Source organism: Spermophilus citellus, assembly GCF_964194105.1.
Source record: "Spermophilus citellus genome assembly, chromosome: 3".
In the NCBI taxonomy this organism is placed as follows: domain Eukaryota; kingdom Metazoa; phylum Chordata; class Mammalia; order Rodentia; family Sciuridae; genus Spermophilus; species Spermophilus citellus.
This window is the reverse complement of record NC_138184.1, coordinates 9,572,061-9,589,428: the sequence shown is the minus strand read 5'-3', so window position 1 is coordinate 9,589,428 and position 17,368 is coordinate 9,572,061. Positions and strand designations below refer to the sequence as shown.

Sequence of the window (17,368 nt, the reverse complement as noted above, 5' to 3'; positions counted from 1 at the left end):
ATAAATGTTTATCAAGTGAATGGATGGAGCTGGGAATCTGGCAAAGCCCTAACTCACAGAAGCACCTGGTGCAGTATGAAATCACCAGCGAGCGTGACATCACCCACAAGGAATCACAGCACTCCATGAAGGCTGCAGCCCATTCTGTGCTCCTTTCTGGATCTTTCTCTGGAGGACTCTAGTCCACTACTCAATGAAGGAAGAAAGCAAATAGAGGAATACCACATCAGGTTTAGCCAGATGGCTCATTTACGAAATTTAATTGATCACAGTAAGACATTCAGGCTATTAAAAAAAAAAAAAAAAAACCAACATTCTATACAGTGTTTTAAAAAGCAAGTGTCCATACCCCTGAAGCAATTACAAGGACACCTGGATGTCACTCTCCTGAAACAAGCTACACGGTCCAGTCCGTGTGAATAATCTTTGTACATAAAGACGAGGCATCTCAGAGACCACTACCCCTAATGCAGAGCCCCTAGAAATGTCACCAACGATTGCAGCAAACAGGGTTTGCAAAAATAAATAATTTATATATATATGATAACATTCAAAAATATACAAAGTGCAAACATAACCACAAGTGCTACCAGCTGCACAGGGATCTATTTACATGCTTCAGAAAGAAAAGACCAGCACAGTTTCCTACGGGGGTCACAGTGTTTGATCATTGCTACTGAGCCAGTAAGAGTCCCTTCAGATGTCTCTGTGTGGGGATCCACGGGAGGCTGCCCCTGTCTCTTTGACTCATCCCTGCAACCATGCAATGATAAAATTTGTGGCCATTTCAGGAAGAATCCTGGCTTTTCAAGTTCCATCAAATGACCTAGAGGAGATTCCCTAAAGGGTGAAAGGCTGTGAGTTTCTCCTGCGCAGCCTTTGAGGATCAGACAGGGAGGTTAATGGCTCTGGGACTTTTGCATAGAAGTGACCTGGCAGATGTTAAGAAAATAAAGCAAGCAGCCTGGGAACTCAGGGGCAGAGCGCTTGCCTGGCTTGTATAAAATCCTGAGTTTAACCCTCTGCACTGGCAAAAAGGAAAAAAAAATAATAATAATGCAGGAGGGTTTGCCTATTCCAAATATTGGCAATCATGGCTTTGAAGCAGTCCCCAGTGATCTGACCTTTTCTTTCCTCCACATGCATCTTCTCCTGCATTCACCAACACGGGCCACCTCCGGCCAGTGATCCCACCCCAACACACGTGACAGAAAACAGTGCAAAATAACAAGAATGTCACATTTACACAATGTACAACCCTGAACTGAAAAAGTGCGAGGAGATCAAAAGAAGCGAAGCGCAGGCTCCGGTGGACGGGATCAGGGCGCAGTACAGCGACAGCCACACTTGGGCTGGCAGAGTCATGGAGGGCGGAGGCAGGGCATCCCCAGGAACAAGGTAACCGGGTGTTTCAGGCACTTCACGAGTATTAAGGGCGACTGGTGACTCAGGCTTTTCCTGGGGAACTGGCAAAGCTTTGGCGAGGGAAAGCACGGGACGGTGATGCCTTAGCAGTAGGGGGCGCCCTTCCCCTTCAGGGTCAGGCTCCTTCTGGCAGCAGGGAGGCGGAGTGTGGAGGGGCGAGGGCTGGGGGTGGATGAGGCAGTGCCTGGGACCTTCGGAACACCTGCTGTCCGTGTTCCAAGCCACTTGCTGCCTCTCCTCCTGTGTTCCACTCTCCTCTGCTTCTTTATGATGCAGGAAAGAAAAGGGCTGAACTTAGAGGAACTGAGACGCATCCTGGCTCCTCGGGTCTTTTCCTCTTCTCCTTCATACGGAAAGAAAAAACCAAAACCCCAAGCAGAACCCGCTCCGCGGCGCTGTCAGAAGCCTGTTCTGCCTCCCAGATGAATAAATATATAAAACAAAGCTCTGGCAGACAGGAACCAGGCTTTGGTGGCCAGCGGTGCCTTAGGTCTTTGCTGACTCTGAAGGAGACGGAAGCCCTGGGGGTGCCAGAAGGGTTTAGAGGAAGTAGGTGACAGCCAGTGGTCAAGGGCCCGGGGAGAAAGTGTCCTTCCTGCCCATGAGTGGCAACAGTTTCCGGGAAGGGACTGGGCTCTCAGCAGCTGTTCACGCCACATCATCCTCCAGGCTGACCATCTGTCTCTGTCAACAAGATGGTAAACACCGGAAATGATCAGTCCAACATTCAGTAAACATGGCCAGAGTCCACCTACTTCTCACCTCCCAGACCAGGCCCTTGACGACTCCACCCTGGTCCCTGACGGTCTCTTCCCTGCACAGCCACCAGAGGGCGTTGGTGAAAACCTGATGGGAGTCTTCTGCTCAAAACCCTCCGTGGCTCCCACCTCACTCATAGGGAACTCCAAAGTCCTCCCTGCAGCCCACAAGATCCTCCTGGGGTCTACCCTATCACCTCCCTGCCTTCACTTCCTCCCACTCTCTCCAATCCATCCACATGGGCCTCAAACCAATAGGCACTGTCCTACCTCAGGGCTGTTGCACTGACCACTTTTGCATTCCGCACATTCTCCACTCACTCAGAGAAGCTTGCTCTGGATTACTTTATCTAAAATCACATCCCCTTGCTCCCAACCCCTCAAAACCCTTCTCTCCGTCCTCTGGCCTTGCACCTGGTAGGCAAGTCCTCTTCCACTCAGCCGCACCCTGGCCCTTGACTTTCTTTTCCTCTACCACCAGCTGACTCCTCTATTTGCTCATCCGATGTCCCTCTCACTCCCGGTCAAGAAACTCAGCTGTCTGAGGGGAAGGCCCAATGCTTGGTAGGCTTGAGCGGGCACATGGACATAAGAGTCCACCCTGGGCCTGCCTTGGCCCCCGAGGACCTTTTGCCAGGGGCTGGCGGGGGCTCCAGGCTCCGGCCTCCCTAAGCCTCTCACCGAGGGGTAGGTGTAGCCGTCTTGGCTGCGGCAAATGTGGACCTGGTCCTCCGTGGTCTTCTGGTACACGGGGTTGTCAAAGTTGATGCTGTTGATGTTCTTCAGCCGCCAGTTCTTCCAGACCAGGAAGGCCCCAAAGCAGAGGAGGACGAGCAGCACTGTGGGAGGGGAGAGTGGCCTTGTCACGCGGCTGAACCCGAGACCGGGACCTGCTTAGTGGCACAGACAACACCAGGCCTCGGACCTGATAGTGATTTTGTTCTGAACACAAAGCAGCCCTCCCTCGTTGTTCAAAGGGAAACCCTGCGCAGGCAGGACCCAGCTCTAACTTGACGCCACTGGATGAACCTCGAGCCAGAGGTAGCTGCTTGTCCTCGATTCTTCTGCGATTAACTGCACACTGGGGAACTGCTTTTTTAGAAATGGGATTTTCCTCCACATATGGGGCCACAGTTCACTCTTCTTTTTTGCAGACATGAGTGGAATGCAGAGCCTCAAGCACGTTAGGCTGAGCTGTGGCCACTTCACTTGGCCTCGGTCAGTGAGGAGGGCAGGTGGCTCTTTGTCTCTTGCACAGCCAGTGCTGGGAGACGCTTAGCTCCTTGCTCTCTGAACCGGGCAGCCCTAGCACCCCTGTCTTTGTCCCTGGGTCCCACAGTGCCAACCTCAGTGGATCCAGGGGACAGGCAAGGGCTCACTCTGCCTGGATTTTATGATTCTAGAGGCCTGGGCTCTGCTGGGAAGACCCCAGGTGGGTGTTACCCCCAGTCTGGAGGGTCTGACCTGCCATGTCTGTGAACCCACAACTGGGCACCAAAATTCAGGCCATGGGTCTCTGCAAGTGTGCTAGGGCCCCCTCAACAGGATTTCCTCAGAAAAAGAAAGGGGCAAGAGGGACAGTGTTAAGTCACCTGCAAACGCCCGCATTGGCACAGCGGAATCCTCAGGTGTGCTTGAGGCCCCCTGGGAGCACCTACCCAGGCTGCCCTCTCCCTAGCTGGCACCTCGGCTGCCTGACTGTGCTCCTTGGCAGTCCCAAGGGGTAAGACGTCGCTTCCTGGCTCTGTCCCCAGTACAGGTCTGGAAGTGGGCTCAGTACACAGTCGGTGCTTAATTATATTGGTTAGATGAATGAAGCTGGGGCTGTGGCTGGGTGATAGCCAGTGGTCAAGGTGGTGAACAGGCCACATGGTGGGCTGCTCCATGCCTGAGGGAGGTGAGAGGCCCAGCAGGGGTCACAGGGGGCTTGCGCTGGGCCGTGCTTACCAATGGGCAGGACGATGGACAGAGCCCCCACGCTCCGAGGCGTCTCCTCCTTCCCTCTGTCGGCAACTTCAGCCAGGACTACGGGGAAGAAGGGACACAGTGAGGCCCAGATACGAAAGGCATCACATAGCAGAGCCAATGGTCATGCAAAGGAATGGCTGACACGTCCCATCAGCCTGTTCAAGTTCAAGGGAACATGGAGGCCCTCCCAAGTTCAAGTCAGGCCATGCTGGCTTACTCATGAGCACAGCTGCCCTCAGCACCCACGGGGGGTGGTTCCAGAAACCTCTACAAACACCAAAATTCACAGATGCCCAACTCCCTTATAGAAAAGGGAGTAGTTGGGCTTGGGCTGCAGCTCAGCAGTATAGCACTTGCCTAGCTGTGTGAGGCAGTGGGTTCCAACCTCAGCACCACATAAAATAAAGATATTGCATTTATTTATAACAAATTTTTTTTAAAAAAGGAGTAGTGTTTGCCTAGAACATATGCACACTCTCCCATGTATTTTATTTTTTATTTTTTTAATTAAAAAAAGTTTCTTTGTAGTTGTAGATGGACATCATGCCTTTATTGTATTTGTTTATTTTTATGCAGTGCTGAAGATCAAACCCAGTGCCTCACACATGCTAGGCAAGCGCTCTGCCACTGAGCTACAACCCCAGCCATAATTTATTTGTTCTAATTAGTTATACACGGCAGAAGAATAGATGTAGACACTTTGATATAGCATATACCTTCCATGTGTTTTATGTCATCTCAAGGGACAATGTAATTCCTGATACAATGAAAATACTCCTGTACACAGTTTCTGTCCTCTATTGTTTAGAGAATAATGATGAGGAAAAGCATGGTCTGTATGTGCTCAATAGATTGAACCCAGAGGTGCTTAGCCTCATCCCCAGCCCTTTTTATGTTTTATTTTGAAACAGGGTCTCACTCAGTTGCCAAAGCCCTCACTAAGTTGCAGAGGCTGGCCTCCAACTTACAATCCCCCTGCCTCAGTCTCTCAAGTGGCTGGGATTATAGGTGTGTGCCACCGTGCCGGGCAGATACAATTTAAAATTTTTGTTGTTCTTGTTGTTGAACTGGGCGTTGAACCCAGAGGTACTTTACCACTGAGTCATTTTTATTTTTCATTATTGAAACAAGATCTCTATGTTGCCCAGGCTGGCTTCAAACTTGTGATGCTCTGCCTCAGCCTCCCCAGGCGCTGGGACTGCAGGTGTGCACAACCACGCCCAACATCTTGAGATTCAAAAGTTTTCAATCTGCAGTTGGTGGAATCCACAAATGCAGAACATGACGATATAGTGAAAGAACAGGTCGAGTAAAATTCGGGTTGTAAAGAATCAGGTCAAGTAAAATTCTAGGGGCTAGGGATGTGGCTCAGTAGTAAAGTGCTTGCCTAGCATGTGTGAGCCCTGAGTTCAATCCCCAGCACCGCCCAAAAAAAAAAAAAAAAAAAAAAAAAGAAGAGAAGTGTCTTCTAGGAGCGAGAGGTTCACCTCAGAGGTAGAAAGCTTGCTTTAGCTTCAGTTGATGAAACATCTCTGAGATGGCGGAGGGTCCTAAATCCACTGATGCATTCTTAATGTTCGGTGAGGTTATTGGTGGAAGTTTCCTCCCACCCCCCCGCCCTGGGAGCACGGATTTAAACCAGGGGTACTCTACCACATCCACCGCCCTTTTTAAATTCGAGACCAAGTCTTGCAAAGTTGCCCAGGCTGGGCTTGAGCTTGCAAACCTCCCTCTCATCTGGCTGAGATTACACAGGTGCGCCACTGCACCAGGCTTGAGGGGGTATTTTCTAGGAGTTCCCCTCTCCACGAAGCAAAAAGGTTTCCCGGCCTCCCTCAGGCACAGGAGTTCCTGTTTTATCTCCTTAATGGCTGAACAAAGCCTTTAGCTACTGTGAAAGGAAATTTAAAAGAAAGATCTGAAACTTGCTGATGTGCTTTTTTCCCTGCCCTAAGAGTCTGAGTTCTGTTTCTCTGCAGCTGATGATGGGTGGGCACCCCCTGGTGGATAAATGGACGAGCTACTGATTAATTCCCTGACCAGTTGGGTTCCAACACTGCGTGGGGTGAGGACAGCCAGGCTCTGGCCACAGCCACAAAACGGAAGGTGGAGCCAAAAAGCTCAGTAGAGCATCAATGGAAGTTGGTTCCAGGTTTACCCCATCCCCTCTGCAGACACCAAAATGCAAGGATGCTCTAGCCCCTTATATAAAATAAGGTGTTATTTGCATGTCACCTGGACACATCCTCCTATGGACTTTAAAGCATATCTAGATGACTTACAATACCTGATACAATGTAAATGTTATTGGTGCTGGGGATCAAACCCAGGGCCTTGTGTATGCAAGGCAAGCACTCTACCAACTGAGCTATAGTCCCAGCCCTCTAAACCAATTTTATACTGTATCATTAGGGACTGATGACAAGGAAAATATCCATATATGGTCAGTACAGATGTAATTATTTTTTCCAAACATTTTCAATCTGTAGTTTATTGAATCTGAAAATGTAGATGTAGTATAGAGGGCCAACTATAATGCAATACTGGTTTTTTTTGGGGGGGTACTGGGGCTTGAACTCAGGGGCACTCTACCACTGAGCCACATCCTCAGCCCTATTTTGTATTTTATTTAGAGACAGGGTCTCACTGAGTTGCTTAGTGCCTCGCCTTTGCTGAGGCTGGCTTTGAACTCATGATCCTCCTGCCTCAGCCTCCCAAGCCTCTAGGATGACAGGTATGCACCACAGCACCCAGCTGCAATACTATTTTAATGTTATTCTTAAATACCATAATGGATGCAAAAACTCCATGATGAATAAAAATCATCCAAATTTTCAAGAAGACAAAATCTGGGAGCTGGGATGGAGCTCAGTGATAAAATGCGTTCAGTTTGCCTGAGGTTCCATCCCCCCGCAACAAAAGGACATGATGCATACCTACAATCCCAGTGGCTTGGGAGGCTGAGGCAGGGGGCTCACAAATTCAAGGCCAGCCTCGGCATCTTAGTAAGACCCTGTCTCAAAATAAAAATAAAAAGGACTAGGGGTGTGCCTCAGTGGTACAGCACTTGCCTAGCAAGTGTGAGGCACTGGGCTTGATCCTCAGCACCACATATAAATAAATAAATTAAATAAAGGTCCATCAAAACTAAAAAAAATAATAATAATTAAAAATAATAATAAGGGCTGGGGTTGTGGCTCAGTGGTAGAGCACTCATCTAGCACGTGGATTCGATCCTCAGCATAACATAAAAATAAAGGTAAAAAATAAAATAAAAATAATTTAAAACATAATAATAATAAAATTAAATTGAAAACTAAACAAAAGGCCTTGCCTAGCATGTGTGAGACCTTGGTTCAAACCTCAGCACCAAAAAACTCTGCATTACACTGTTATTGGATTTCTGAGTTGTTTCTTGTTTTTTTTTTTTTTTTGTAGTACTGGGGATGGAACCCAGGGGCAATCCTTTTTTATTTTGAGACAAGTTCTCGCTCAGTTGCAGGATTGGCTTTGAACTTGCGATGCTCCTGCCTCAGCCTCCCAGTGACTGGTATTATAGCTCCATGGCCCCCGGATGGATTCCTGGTCCCCGTCCTCGTCTAACTCAGGGTCAACAGCACACTCTCTCCCCACGTTTCAGCTCACTTAATCCCCAGGAGATGGGCAGATACTGCCACCAGAACCATTTTATAGGGAGGGAAACGGAGGTTCCAGGACATACAGCCCAAATTAGGGATCATCCTTGTGGGGCCAGGACTCCACTCTCACTCTATTTCTTCACCAAGTCGCTCGCAGCCACTGAAGGGGCCCATCTGAATCCTCCTCACCACAGTGGGAGTCAGGGTGGGCGCAGCCTTTACCTTGGTGGGACAAGGTCGCCGACTCCACGGTGGTGAGCCCAGGAACAGCCGCAGGCCGCCAGGGGGCGCTGGAAGCAGGTCGGTGGTCTGTGGGCTTCGGCCTCCTGGCTGTGGAGCTGACCCTGGGCCTGACGGTGGACGGCCCCAGGGTGGTCACTACAGGCTCCGCCTCTGCGGGAATACAGACATTTCCTGAGTGCCACGTGCCTGAGCACCACTCTGATGGCTTTGTGGTCCTCATGACAAGTAGGCAGTGAGTGCCATCAGCCACCAAAGCACGGGATGTAAACACCCATGGCTGTCTGTGCTGTTCTTCCAGCGCTATTTGTGGGACACTAGGTTTGCAGGTGTTGGGGAGGCGCTAGGGACACCTCGGCCCCTGCTGTGGTTTCACTGTGTCCCCCCAGTTCGTATGTTGGGAACTTTACTCCAGAATTCCTTTGTTAACTGGATTTGGAGATGGGGCCTCCGGGAGGTGAGTAGGATTAGATGAGGTCATGAGGGTGGGACACCCCGACACCAGAGGGACCTCCCCATGGCACTGGTGCCTTTATAAGAAGAGGAAGAATTGGGGACAGGGATGTGGCTTAGTGATAGAGCCTGGGTTCAATCCCCAGTACCACACACACAAAAAAAAAGGGCCAGAAAGCTGAGCGCAATGTCACAGTGTGACCTCTCACTGTGTGACACCCTCACATGTTATGATACAGCAAGAAGTCCCTCACCCCTGCTCTGGGACTTCCCAGCTTCCAGAACTAAGCCACATTTCGTGACCTACGATGCCCTGTTCTCCCAGAGCACAGATGAGCAGAGCAAGGCTTGGAAGAACCATGCTCTACCTGCGAGGCAGCTCCTCATGTCCCTGGCGAGCAGCATACCATCTGGGCAGACACAGGTGAACTTGGGGGAGTGGGGGTTGATTTGCGGGGCTGGCAGACACAGGTACTGGCAGCCACCATTAGGGAGGGCTGTCCTCTCACACCAGTTCACACCTGGGGAAGAAGAAGAAAAAAAGATGAGGGGAGAATGAGATACCATCAGAGACCGGAAAGGTCTAGAAAATTCCAGGGCACTAGCAGGGAAATGTCTTTCTCAGGGGTGGGGGTCGGTGGTGTGCAGCCTGCCCATCATTACCTCTCGGCTGTGTGACGTTGTGGAACAGGACAATGTCCTCGGGGGACAGCAGGTTTTCTGCCACTAAATCAATATCCAAGCCTGTGAGGCGATTGGCGCTGAAGATGGCTTCGTTCATGATGTCGGTCCAGAATACCTTGTCCTGTACGGGGGTTAAGGAAGACGATCCACCCCATTAGCCACTGGGACAGGACACAGACCTCCACTCCCTCTTAACCTCTGGGGCTTTGGGGGAAGAAGCAATACTAGGTCACAGCATCAATCACGGCAAAACACATTTCCATTTTAGGCTTTCCTCAGGGGACGATGCTAGGTGGCACCCAAGGCTCGTGCATGCTAAACATATGCTCTTCCACGTGGCTGCACCCTGGTCCTCATTGCCACTATTTTTTTGGGGTGGGGGAAACCAGGGATTAAATTCAGGGGCACTCAGCCACTGAGCCACATCCTCAGCCCTATTTTGTATGTAATTTAGAGACAGGGTCTCACTGAGTTGCTTAGCACCTTGCTAAGTTGCTGAGGGTGGCTTTGAACTCGAGATCCTCCTGCCTCAGCCTCCCAAGCCACTGGGCTTATAGCTGTGCACCACCATGCCCAGCTCATCAACACTATTTTTAAGTGTAAAATTCACCAGTGTTAAGCACATTCATTGTAAAACCAGCATTGCCATCCATCTCTAGAACTTTCATCAAACTCAAACTCTGTCCCCATTAAGATTTCTAATCTCCACTCCTGGTCTCTGGCACCCACCATTCTCCTGCCTGTCTCTGTAAATTTGCCTATTTAGCTCCCTGCTATCAGTGGACAACGGGATTATTTCACTGAGCATAATGTCCTCAAGGCTACTCCCCAATGGAGTAAGTATCAAAATTTCCTTCCTTTTTTTTTTTTTTTTGATATTGGGGATTGAACTCAGGGGCACTCAACCACTGAGCCACATCCCCAGCCCTATTCTGTATTTATTTTAGAGGCAGGGTCTCACTGAGTTGCTTAGTCCCTCGCTTTTGCTGAGGCTGGCTTTGAACTCACGATCCTCCTGCCTCAGCCTCCAGAGGGCTGGGATTACAGGCATGCGCCCCTATGCCCAGCAAGATTTTCTTCCTTTGAAGGCTGTGCGCATGGGTTGCACTGTGCTCATGTACTCATCAGTGGATACCCGGCCTGCTTCCTCCTTGTGTCTATTGTGAATAATGCCACTATGAATGTGGGGGTACAAATATAGCATCATTTCTTTTTTTAAAAGATAGAGTGAGAGAGAGAGAGAGAGAGAGAGAGAGAGAGAGAGAGAGAGAGAGAATTTTTTAATATTTATTTTTTAGTTTTCCGGGGACACAACATCTTTGTTTTTACGTGGTGCTGAGGATCGAACCCGGGCTGCATGCATGCCAGGCGAGCGCACTACTGCTTGAGCCACATCCCCAGCCCAGCATCATTTCTTTAGAGCAGGTTTTCCCCCTATGGCTCTATTAGGAACTTGACCTGTCCCCATTCTCACATTTGTTGAGAAGAAAACGGACATATCTTCAGTTCTAAGACCTCTCCTCGGTCAAGAGCAGCTTTCCTAGTTAGTCTTCGCTTGGAGGAACTAGACAAGGCGTGCCCACCATTACCCACACGCTTAAACCTCTGACAGTTAAATCAGTGAAAAATGAGCTGTGAATTCCTTCCAGGTCTCACCTCAAAGATGGCCAAGGAGAAGGGGTGGGCCAGCAGCTTCTCGTCCTCCAGGATGGTCTTCCGGTTCCCCCCGTTGACATCAATGCTAGAGATGGAGTGGAGTTTGGAGTCTACCCAATAGAGACGGCCATTGGTGAGATCTGGAATGCACAGATGGACAAGGGGCGGTCACATGCAGATGCCCAGTGCCAGCAGCAAGAATGAGAGGATCATCAGATAGGCCAGAAAATTCTAGAAAATTCCAGGGCACTGTTCATTTTTGGGTGGAGGGTGCAGCCTTGGAATTGGGCCACTCTGCTCCCCCTAGAAGAAACCCCCATAGAAATAGTAGAAAAGAAGCTCCCAGAGAAGCAGCCCCAACTATGTGAGCCTGAAGGGCACACGGTGGCTTTCGCCCCAGTGCCTCATGGCACATGCTGACGTCCCCAGGTCAAGAGGAGGGAAAACTGTGGGTTATAAAACCTCAGGGAGCTGGTGGGCTTGTGTGGGAGCAACTGGCCACTACTGTGTCCCCCAGATGGGGTCTGACTCTGGTGGGGCCAAGCATCCCTTCAACGTACCCAGTGTGATGCCGTTAGGCCACTGGATGTCTTCTGTCACTAGCGAGTAGACATCCACACCATTCAGGCCCCCTTTCTTGATCTTGGCAGGGGTGCCCCAGTCTGTCCAGTACATAAAGCTGGGGGGACAACAGGGAAAACAGAGATGAGGATGCTCCTCAGGACAGGTTCCTGCCAACACTGAAGGCGAGAGTCTGCCTAAGTGGAGCCAAGGCTCCGGATAAGGCCCCACTGGGGACTCCAGATTCTTTTCTTTTCTCCTCCCAAAATGGCCAGGAGGGACTTTAGAGTGTTTGCGTGGGGCTGGGGTGTGGCTCAGTGGTAGAGCACTCTCCTAGCCTCATTAGGCCTTGGTTTCCATCCCCAGAACTGCTAAAAAAAAAAAAAAAAAAAAAAAAAAAAGTTAAAAAACAACAAAATAAAAAAATCTGTAGTTTCAGGAGATTCTGATGCTAAAATCAGGGAGGGGGCTCTGGAATATGCACCTCAGTTCATAATATTTTTCTTGCCTTTAAAATATTCTTTTAACTTTTAAATTTTGGTAAAATTTACATAACATAATTTATTTTTATTTTTAAAATAAAATTAATCCAGGAATTAAACTCAGGGGCACTCGACCACTGAGCCACATCCTCAGCCCTATTTTGTATTTTCTTTAGAGACAGGGTCTCACTAAGTTATTTAGTGCCTCACTTTTGCTGAGGCTGGCTTTGAACTTGTGATCTTCCTGCTTCTGCCTCCTGAGATACTGGGATTACAGGCGTGGGCCACCAGTCCAGGCAATTTTTTTTTTAAATGCTCTCTGTGCACATATACTTTGACATGTTATCCAACTTCTACAAATTAATCCCACAGAAAAACATGGCCTATCCAGTGAATACACATTTCACAGGAAGGATCTCAGACATGGGAACTGCATAGCTAGTAGAAAATGAAACGCATAATTTGTTTGAGTAAAAAGAAACAAGAGAGCAAAATATAGCTGTTCCCCCTTATCCATGTTTATGCTTTCTGTAGTCAATGATGGTCTAAAAATATTAAATAGAAAAATCCAGAAAGAAACAATTCCTATGATTTTTATGAGTAAGGTGATGAAATCTCAAACCATCATGCCCTGTCCTGCTGGAGACATGAATTGTCTTTTTGTTTAGTGTGTCCACAGTGTATATACTACCCACCCGTTAGTCACGTGGTAGCTGTCTCATTATCAAATCAACTATTAAGGTGTCAGTGTTTGTGTAAGTAACCTTTACACAGTGGCCTAATGCCATGTCACAATCCCTACATTATTCACCTTATCTCTTCACATAGGAATTTTTTTAAAATTTTTTTTTAAAGAGAGAGAATTTTAATATTTTTTTTTTTAGTTTTTCGGCAGACTCTACATCTTTGTTTGTATGTGGTGCTGAGGCTCGAACCCGAGTTGCACGCATGCCAGGCGAGCGCGCTACCGCTTGAGCCACATCCCCAGCCCCTTCACATAGGAATTTAAAAAAAAAATTTGTAGTTGTAGATGCCTTTATTTTATTTGTTTATTTTATTTGGTGTTGAGGATTGAACCCAGTGCCTCACACATGCTAGGCAAGTACTCTACCACTGAGCCACAGCCCCAGTCTCCACATAGGAATTTTTAAAACCTTATTTTATTTATTAGTTTTATGTGGTGTTGAGGATCGAACCCAGTGTCTCACCATGCACGGTAAGCTCTCTACCACTGAGCTACAACCCCAGGCCCTTCACACAGGAATTTTATCATCTCATATCACTGCAAGAAGGATGCGTTCATTCACAAAAGTTTATTATAGTATATTGTTCTAATTATCTTATTATTATTTATTAGTTTATTTATCTCTCTGTGCCTAATTTGAAATTTGAACTTCATCACAGATGTGTATGTCCTGGAAAAGAGAGGGGTCAGTACTGAGCATGGTTTCAGTCATCCACGGGGGTCCTGGAATGAACCACCCATGGATAAGCGGGCACTATGTACACACACGTCTGCACACTACTCGTGCCTGAGTTCAGTGGGACTGGCACGCTCTTTCCTTCTTTCCTGTAGATTGTGTGGCCAACCCAGGTGGCCTCGCCCCTCCATCCAACAGGCGCCCACAGCCTGGGTATGTTTCCTTGTGGGTGGATCCAGGCCCAGCCTGACTCCGCCCTCACCCACAGGCTCTGCCCGCCCAGCCACTCTCCGACCTGCCCTTGCAGACGCCACATGAGGACAGCCAAGTGCACCTTCTCCCACATCCTCTGCACTGGGCCAAATGTACCCCCACCTCCAATTGTGGTGCCAGGACAGGGTGCGACCCAGATTACCAACACCCCACTGCAATTGTGAAATGAGTCCTGTCACATGCCAGGTGGCAGAGGGAGCCTACTGGGCAGAATATGCAGTGGGCAGGGGACAGGGGCAATGCTTCCTGCCAGGGGACACTGGTCAGTGGCTGAAGTGCTGAGTCAGCCACGGGCTCCTGATCTTCACAGGGTAGTGACCTTCGCCCAGCCACCCTTTTCCAGAGCTTCGTAAACACAGGGCTGCCCAAAACCAACGTAAAGAAGGACCCTCATGTCTTCCCTCTCTAACCTTATCCTGTCCCAGGAGATTGACACCAAATACTTAAGCAAATTTGTTTTTTAATTTCTCACTTAATTTTCTTTCTTTCTCTTTGTTTGCGGTTCCTGGGATGGAACCCGGGCCTCGCAGATGCTAAGTAAGGCTCTACCGTTGAGCTGCAGCCCCAGCCTTTTTGATTTTATTTTGAGATGGGGGTCTCATTAAATTGCTGAGGCTGCCCTGAACTTGCACCTTCCTGCCTCAGCCTCCTGAGTAGCTGGAATTACAGCCACGTGCCACCAAGAACATCTCTATTTTAATTTCTGGTTTTGAATTTTTATCACAGGGTCTGCTTCCATGTCAGGTAATAGAATACTGTCATGAGAATTCCATCCCTGTGGCCCCCCAAAGAGAGACAGGACAGTCTGACAACTCTGGGCTCCTATTTCATTTATTTTGGGGGGAAAATGGTGCTTGAACCCAGGGATGCCTTACAATTGATGCCTTATTACGTCCCCAATCCCTTTTTGAAATTTTGAGACAGCGTCTCACTAAGTGGCTGAGGTTGGCCTCGAGCTTGTGATCCTCCTGCCTCACCCTCCCAAGTTGCTGGAATCGCAGGCATGCACCCCTGTGCCTGGTCCTGTTTCTTTACAGACAACTACAGGCCCTGATTCCACCTCCTGTCCACAGCGCAGGACAACCCCATACTTCTCACGGGTACAAACACTGCCTAAACAGCGGCCTAAACAGCTCTGGGTCCCTTCATTCCCCCGCACCCCCCACCTTCGTAAGCACGCACCCGTGGACGGGATCCACCACGATGGCCCTCGGCTTGGAGCTGATCTCCTGGAACAGCGTTCTCCTCTTCATGCCCTTAGTGTCGGCCACGGACACGGTGCCCAGGACAGAATCGGTCCAGTAGATGTTGCTGTGGATCCAGTCCACAGCCAGCCCATCAGGAGCATGGAGGTCACTGCCGATGACGGTGTCATAGGTGGACAAGCTGGGGGCTCTGTCAATCTGGGTGCTAAGGCAAGAGGAGGGCAGACCGTCAGGGCCAGGGGCCCCTCCTCACCTGGGGGTTAGGCAGGCCGGAGGGGCCGAGGCTCACCTGTAGATCTTTCTTTGGGACAGGTCAGACCAATAGATTCTGTTGCTGGCCACCTCGGTGTCTAGGGCAACCACGTTCTTGAGGTTTGGGATGAGGCTGGTGTACTCGCTGCGGTCCAGGGTCATCTTCCTCACCTCGTGGCGGTTGGTGAAGAAGAGGTAGGCGATGGAGCCTGGGGAAGGGCAGGGCGGTCAGGGTGGTGAGAGACCCCACTTGTCCCTCTGCAGGGTGTGGCTGGATTGGAGAGGCACACCCAGAGTGGCAGGGTGGAAATCCCCGTGTACTAGGCAAGTCACACCTGTGGTCTTGGTCACCCTGCAGGGAAGGCCCCACCCGGGGGTAGCCAACTCCTAGAAATAGGAAATGACTCACTTTGGGGCCAAACTCACCAGCCCACATCGCCACCACCTCGGCTATGGGAACCCTGACATCTGAGGCCACTCTGCCTGCCCTAGTCACTCCAGAGCCAGGAACCAGGCAACTTAAGACAGTGCCAGGCCCCAGATTGCATGGAAACGATTCACACTTGTGAATCCTGAGCCTGCTCACAGGACCTCACCCATTCATGCCTTTGCCCATAGACACCCTGGGTCCCATCCCTGGCACATTAAAAAAAAAAAAAGTAATGACCTTGCCTAATGTTTACTAGGTTTTTTAATGGAATCCTTATATTCCTGTGAAGCAGGTTTTAGTTAATTTCTCTTTACAGATGAGCAGATTGAGGCTCAGAGAGGGAAACTGATTTGCCCAAGATCATATACCTAGTGGGTGACTGAGCCAGGATTCAAACCCAGGTCTGCCCAATTCTGGGAGCTGTGCCCTAACCGTTACACCAATATTCACCAACAAACGAACTATATCTTGCAACTAGATTTCTCAAGACGGCCCTTCCCAAGTCTCTACTTCAACTCCACTGAAATCTTTACATCTGTACAAATGCTAACATCACAAAGGAGTTCAAAGCACAACCTCCAATCCTGAGGGATTTTGTGGGCCCGCTGTTAGGGATGTTGAGGAACTACATCCTCCCACCACCCCAGCAGAACCAGGAAGCGCATGGGAGGTGCAGAGGCCGAGAGCCATGGAAACAGGGGTAGCAGCCACTAATATGCCGGTGAAGGCCCTGGGGTAGACAGAGGCAGCTCGTAAAAAGTTCTTCCTATTTTCTCCCTAATACTGGAAATTAAAACCAGGGCTGTGCTACCACCAAGTTTTACCCCCAGCCTTTCTTTTTAATTTATTTTTTTACTAAATTTTTTTCCCTTTTATTCCCCAGTGCTGGGGACAGAGTCCAGGGCCTCATGCATGCTAGGCAGGTGTTCTGTCACTGAGCCACATCCCTAGCCCAATGTTTTATACGTTTTCCTTTAAATTTAAAATTTTTTCAAATCTTAGTTGATGGTCTCTTGTTTTTCCAAAAATTTCTTTTTGGACAGGGTCTTGCTAAATCATCGAGACTGGCCTCAAACTGGTGATCCTCCTGCACCAGCCTCCCAAGTCTAAGGGATTACAGGCCTGTGTCACTGAGCCTGGCTGTTATTTCTGCAAAATCCAGCCTCCTTGCTAGATTAGATTGCTAGAACAGAGCATGAAGCAAAGGGCCTTTGCATGTGCAGAAAACTCAACTCCCCCAGGACACTTGCACGTGCAAGCAAGGGATCCCTGGATGAAGGGGATTCTAAGAATGGACACGCAGCAATGATTATAACCCAAACTTCAAGATAGAAAAGAGAGTTGAGGTTGTGGCTCATTGGTAGAGTGCTTGCCTAGCATGGGCGAAGCACTGGGTTCGATTCTCAGCACCACATAAAAATTAATAAATAAATAAAGGTCCATCAACAATTAAAAAAAAAGATGGAAAGGAAATCCATCTTTTGTAGGAAATCCTTATTTTGTAGGAGTGGATTCTGCATCTTCAGGTTCAACCAATTGTAGATTGAAAACATTTGGGGTGAAAATGCCTCTATACCAAACGCAAATTATTATTATTATTTTTTATCTCATTCCCTAAACAAAACAGTGGAATAAACACCCACACAGCACTAACATTGTATTAGGTATTCTAAGTCATCTCGAGATAATTTCAAGTCTCTGTGGGATGTGCAGGTTCTATGCAAACATTATAACAGTTAGTTCATAAGGGCCTTGAACTTCCACGGATCTTGGTAGCTGCAGGGGGTCTTGGACCCAATCAGTCCTCCACAGATACAGAGAGATGACTGGATTTCTACCATTTTGTTCCATGATGTGCTATTCTGTTTTGGTCTTTGTTTTAAATAAATTTTGTTTCCTTTGTTTCTTTTGTTTCCTTCTTT

General features: G+C 48.8%; 1 protein-coding gene across 1 annotated transcript in view; it reads right to left on the bottom strand.

The window, feature by feature from the left end:
• Window positions 1-226: 226 nt before the first annotated feature.
• LDLR (low density lipoprotein receptor) overlaps window positions 227-17,368 on the bottom strand; it is a 41,698-nt gene continuing 24,556 nt past the window's right edge. The window contains exons 9-18 of the mRNA XM_081285783.1: window positions 15,054-15,225; window positions 14,742-14,969; window positions 11,383-11,501; window positions 10,823-10,962; window positions 9,146-9,287; window positions 8,851-9,003; window positions 8,012-8,182; window positions 4,131-4,208; window positions 2,865-3,022; window positions 227-2,109 (exon numbers count right to left, since the gene is read on the bottom strand). Of these exons, the coding sequence (XP_081141909.1) occupies window positions 2,074-2,109; window positions 2,865-3,022; window positions 4,131-4,208; window positions 8,012-8,182; window positions 8,851-9,003; window positions 9,146-9,287; window positions 10,823-10,962; window positions 11,383-11,501; window positions 14,742-14,969; window positions 15,054-15,225 (1,397 nt within the window). The 3' untranslated portion in view covers window positions 227-2,073. The remainder of the gene's footprint in view (window positions 2,110-2,864; window positions 3,023-4,130; window positions 4,209-8,011; window positions 8,183-8,850; window positions 9,004-9,145; window positions 9,288-10,822; window positions 10,963-11,382; window positions 11,502-14,741; window positions 14,970-15,053; window positions 15,226-17,368) is intronic.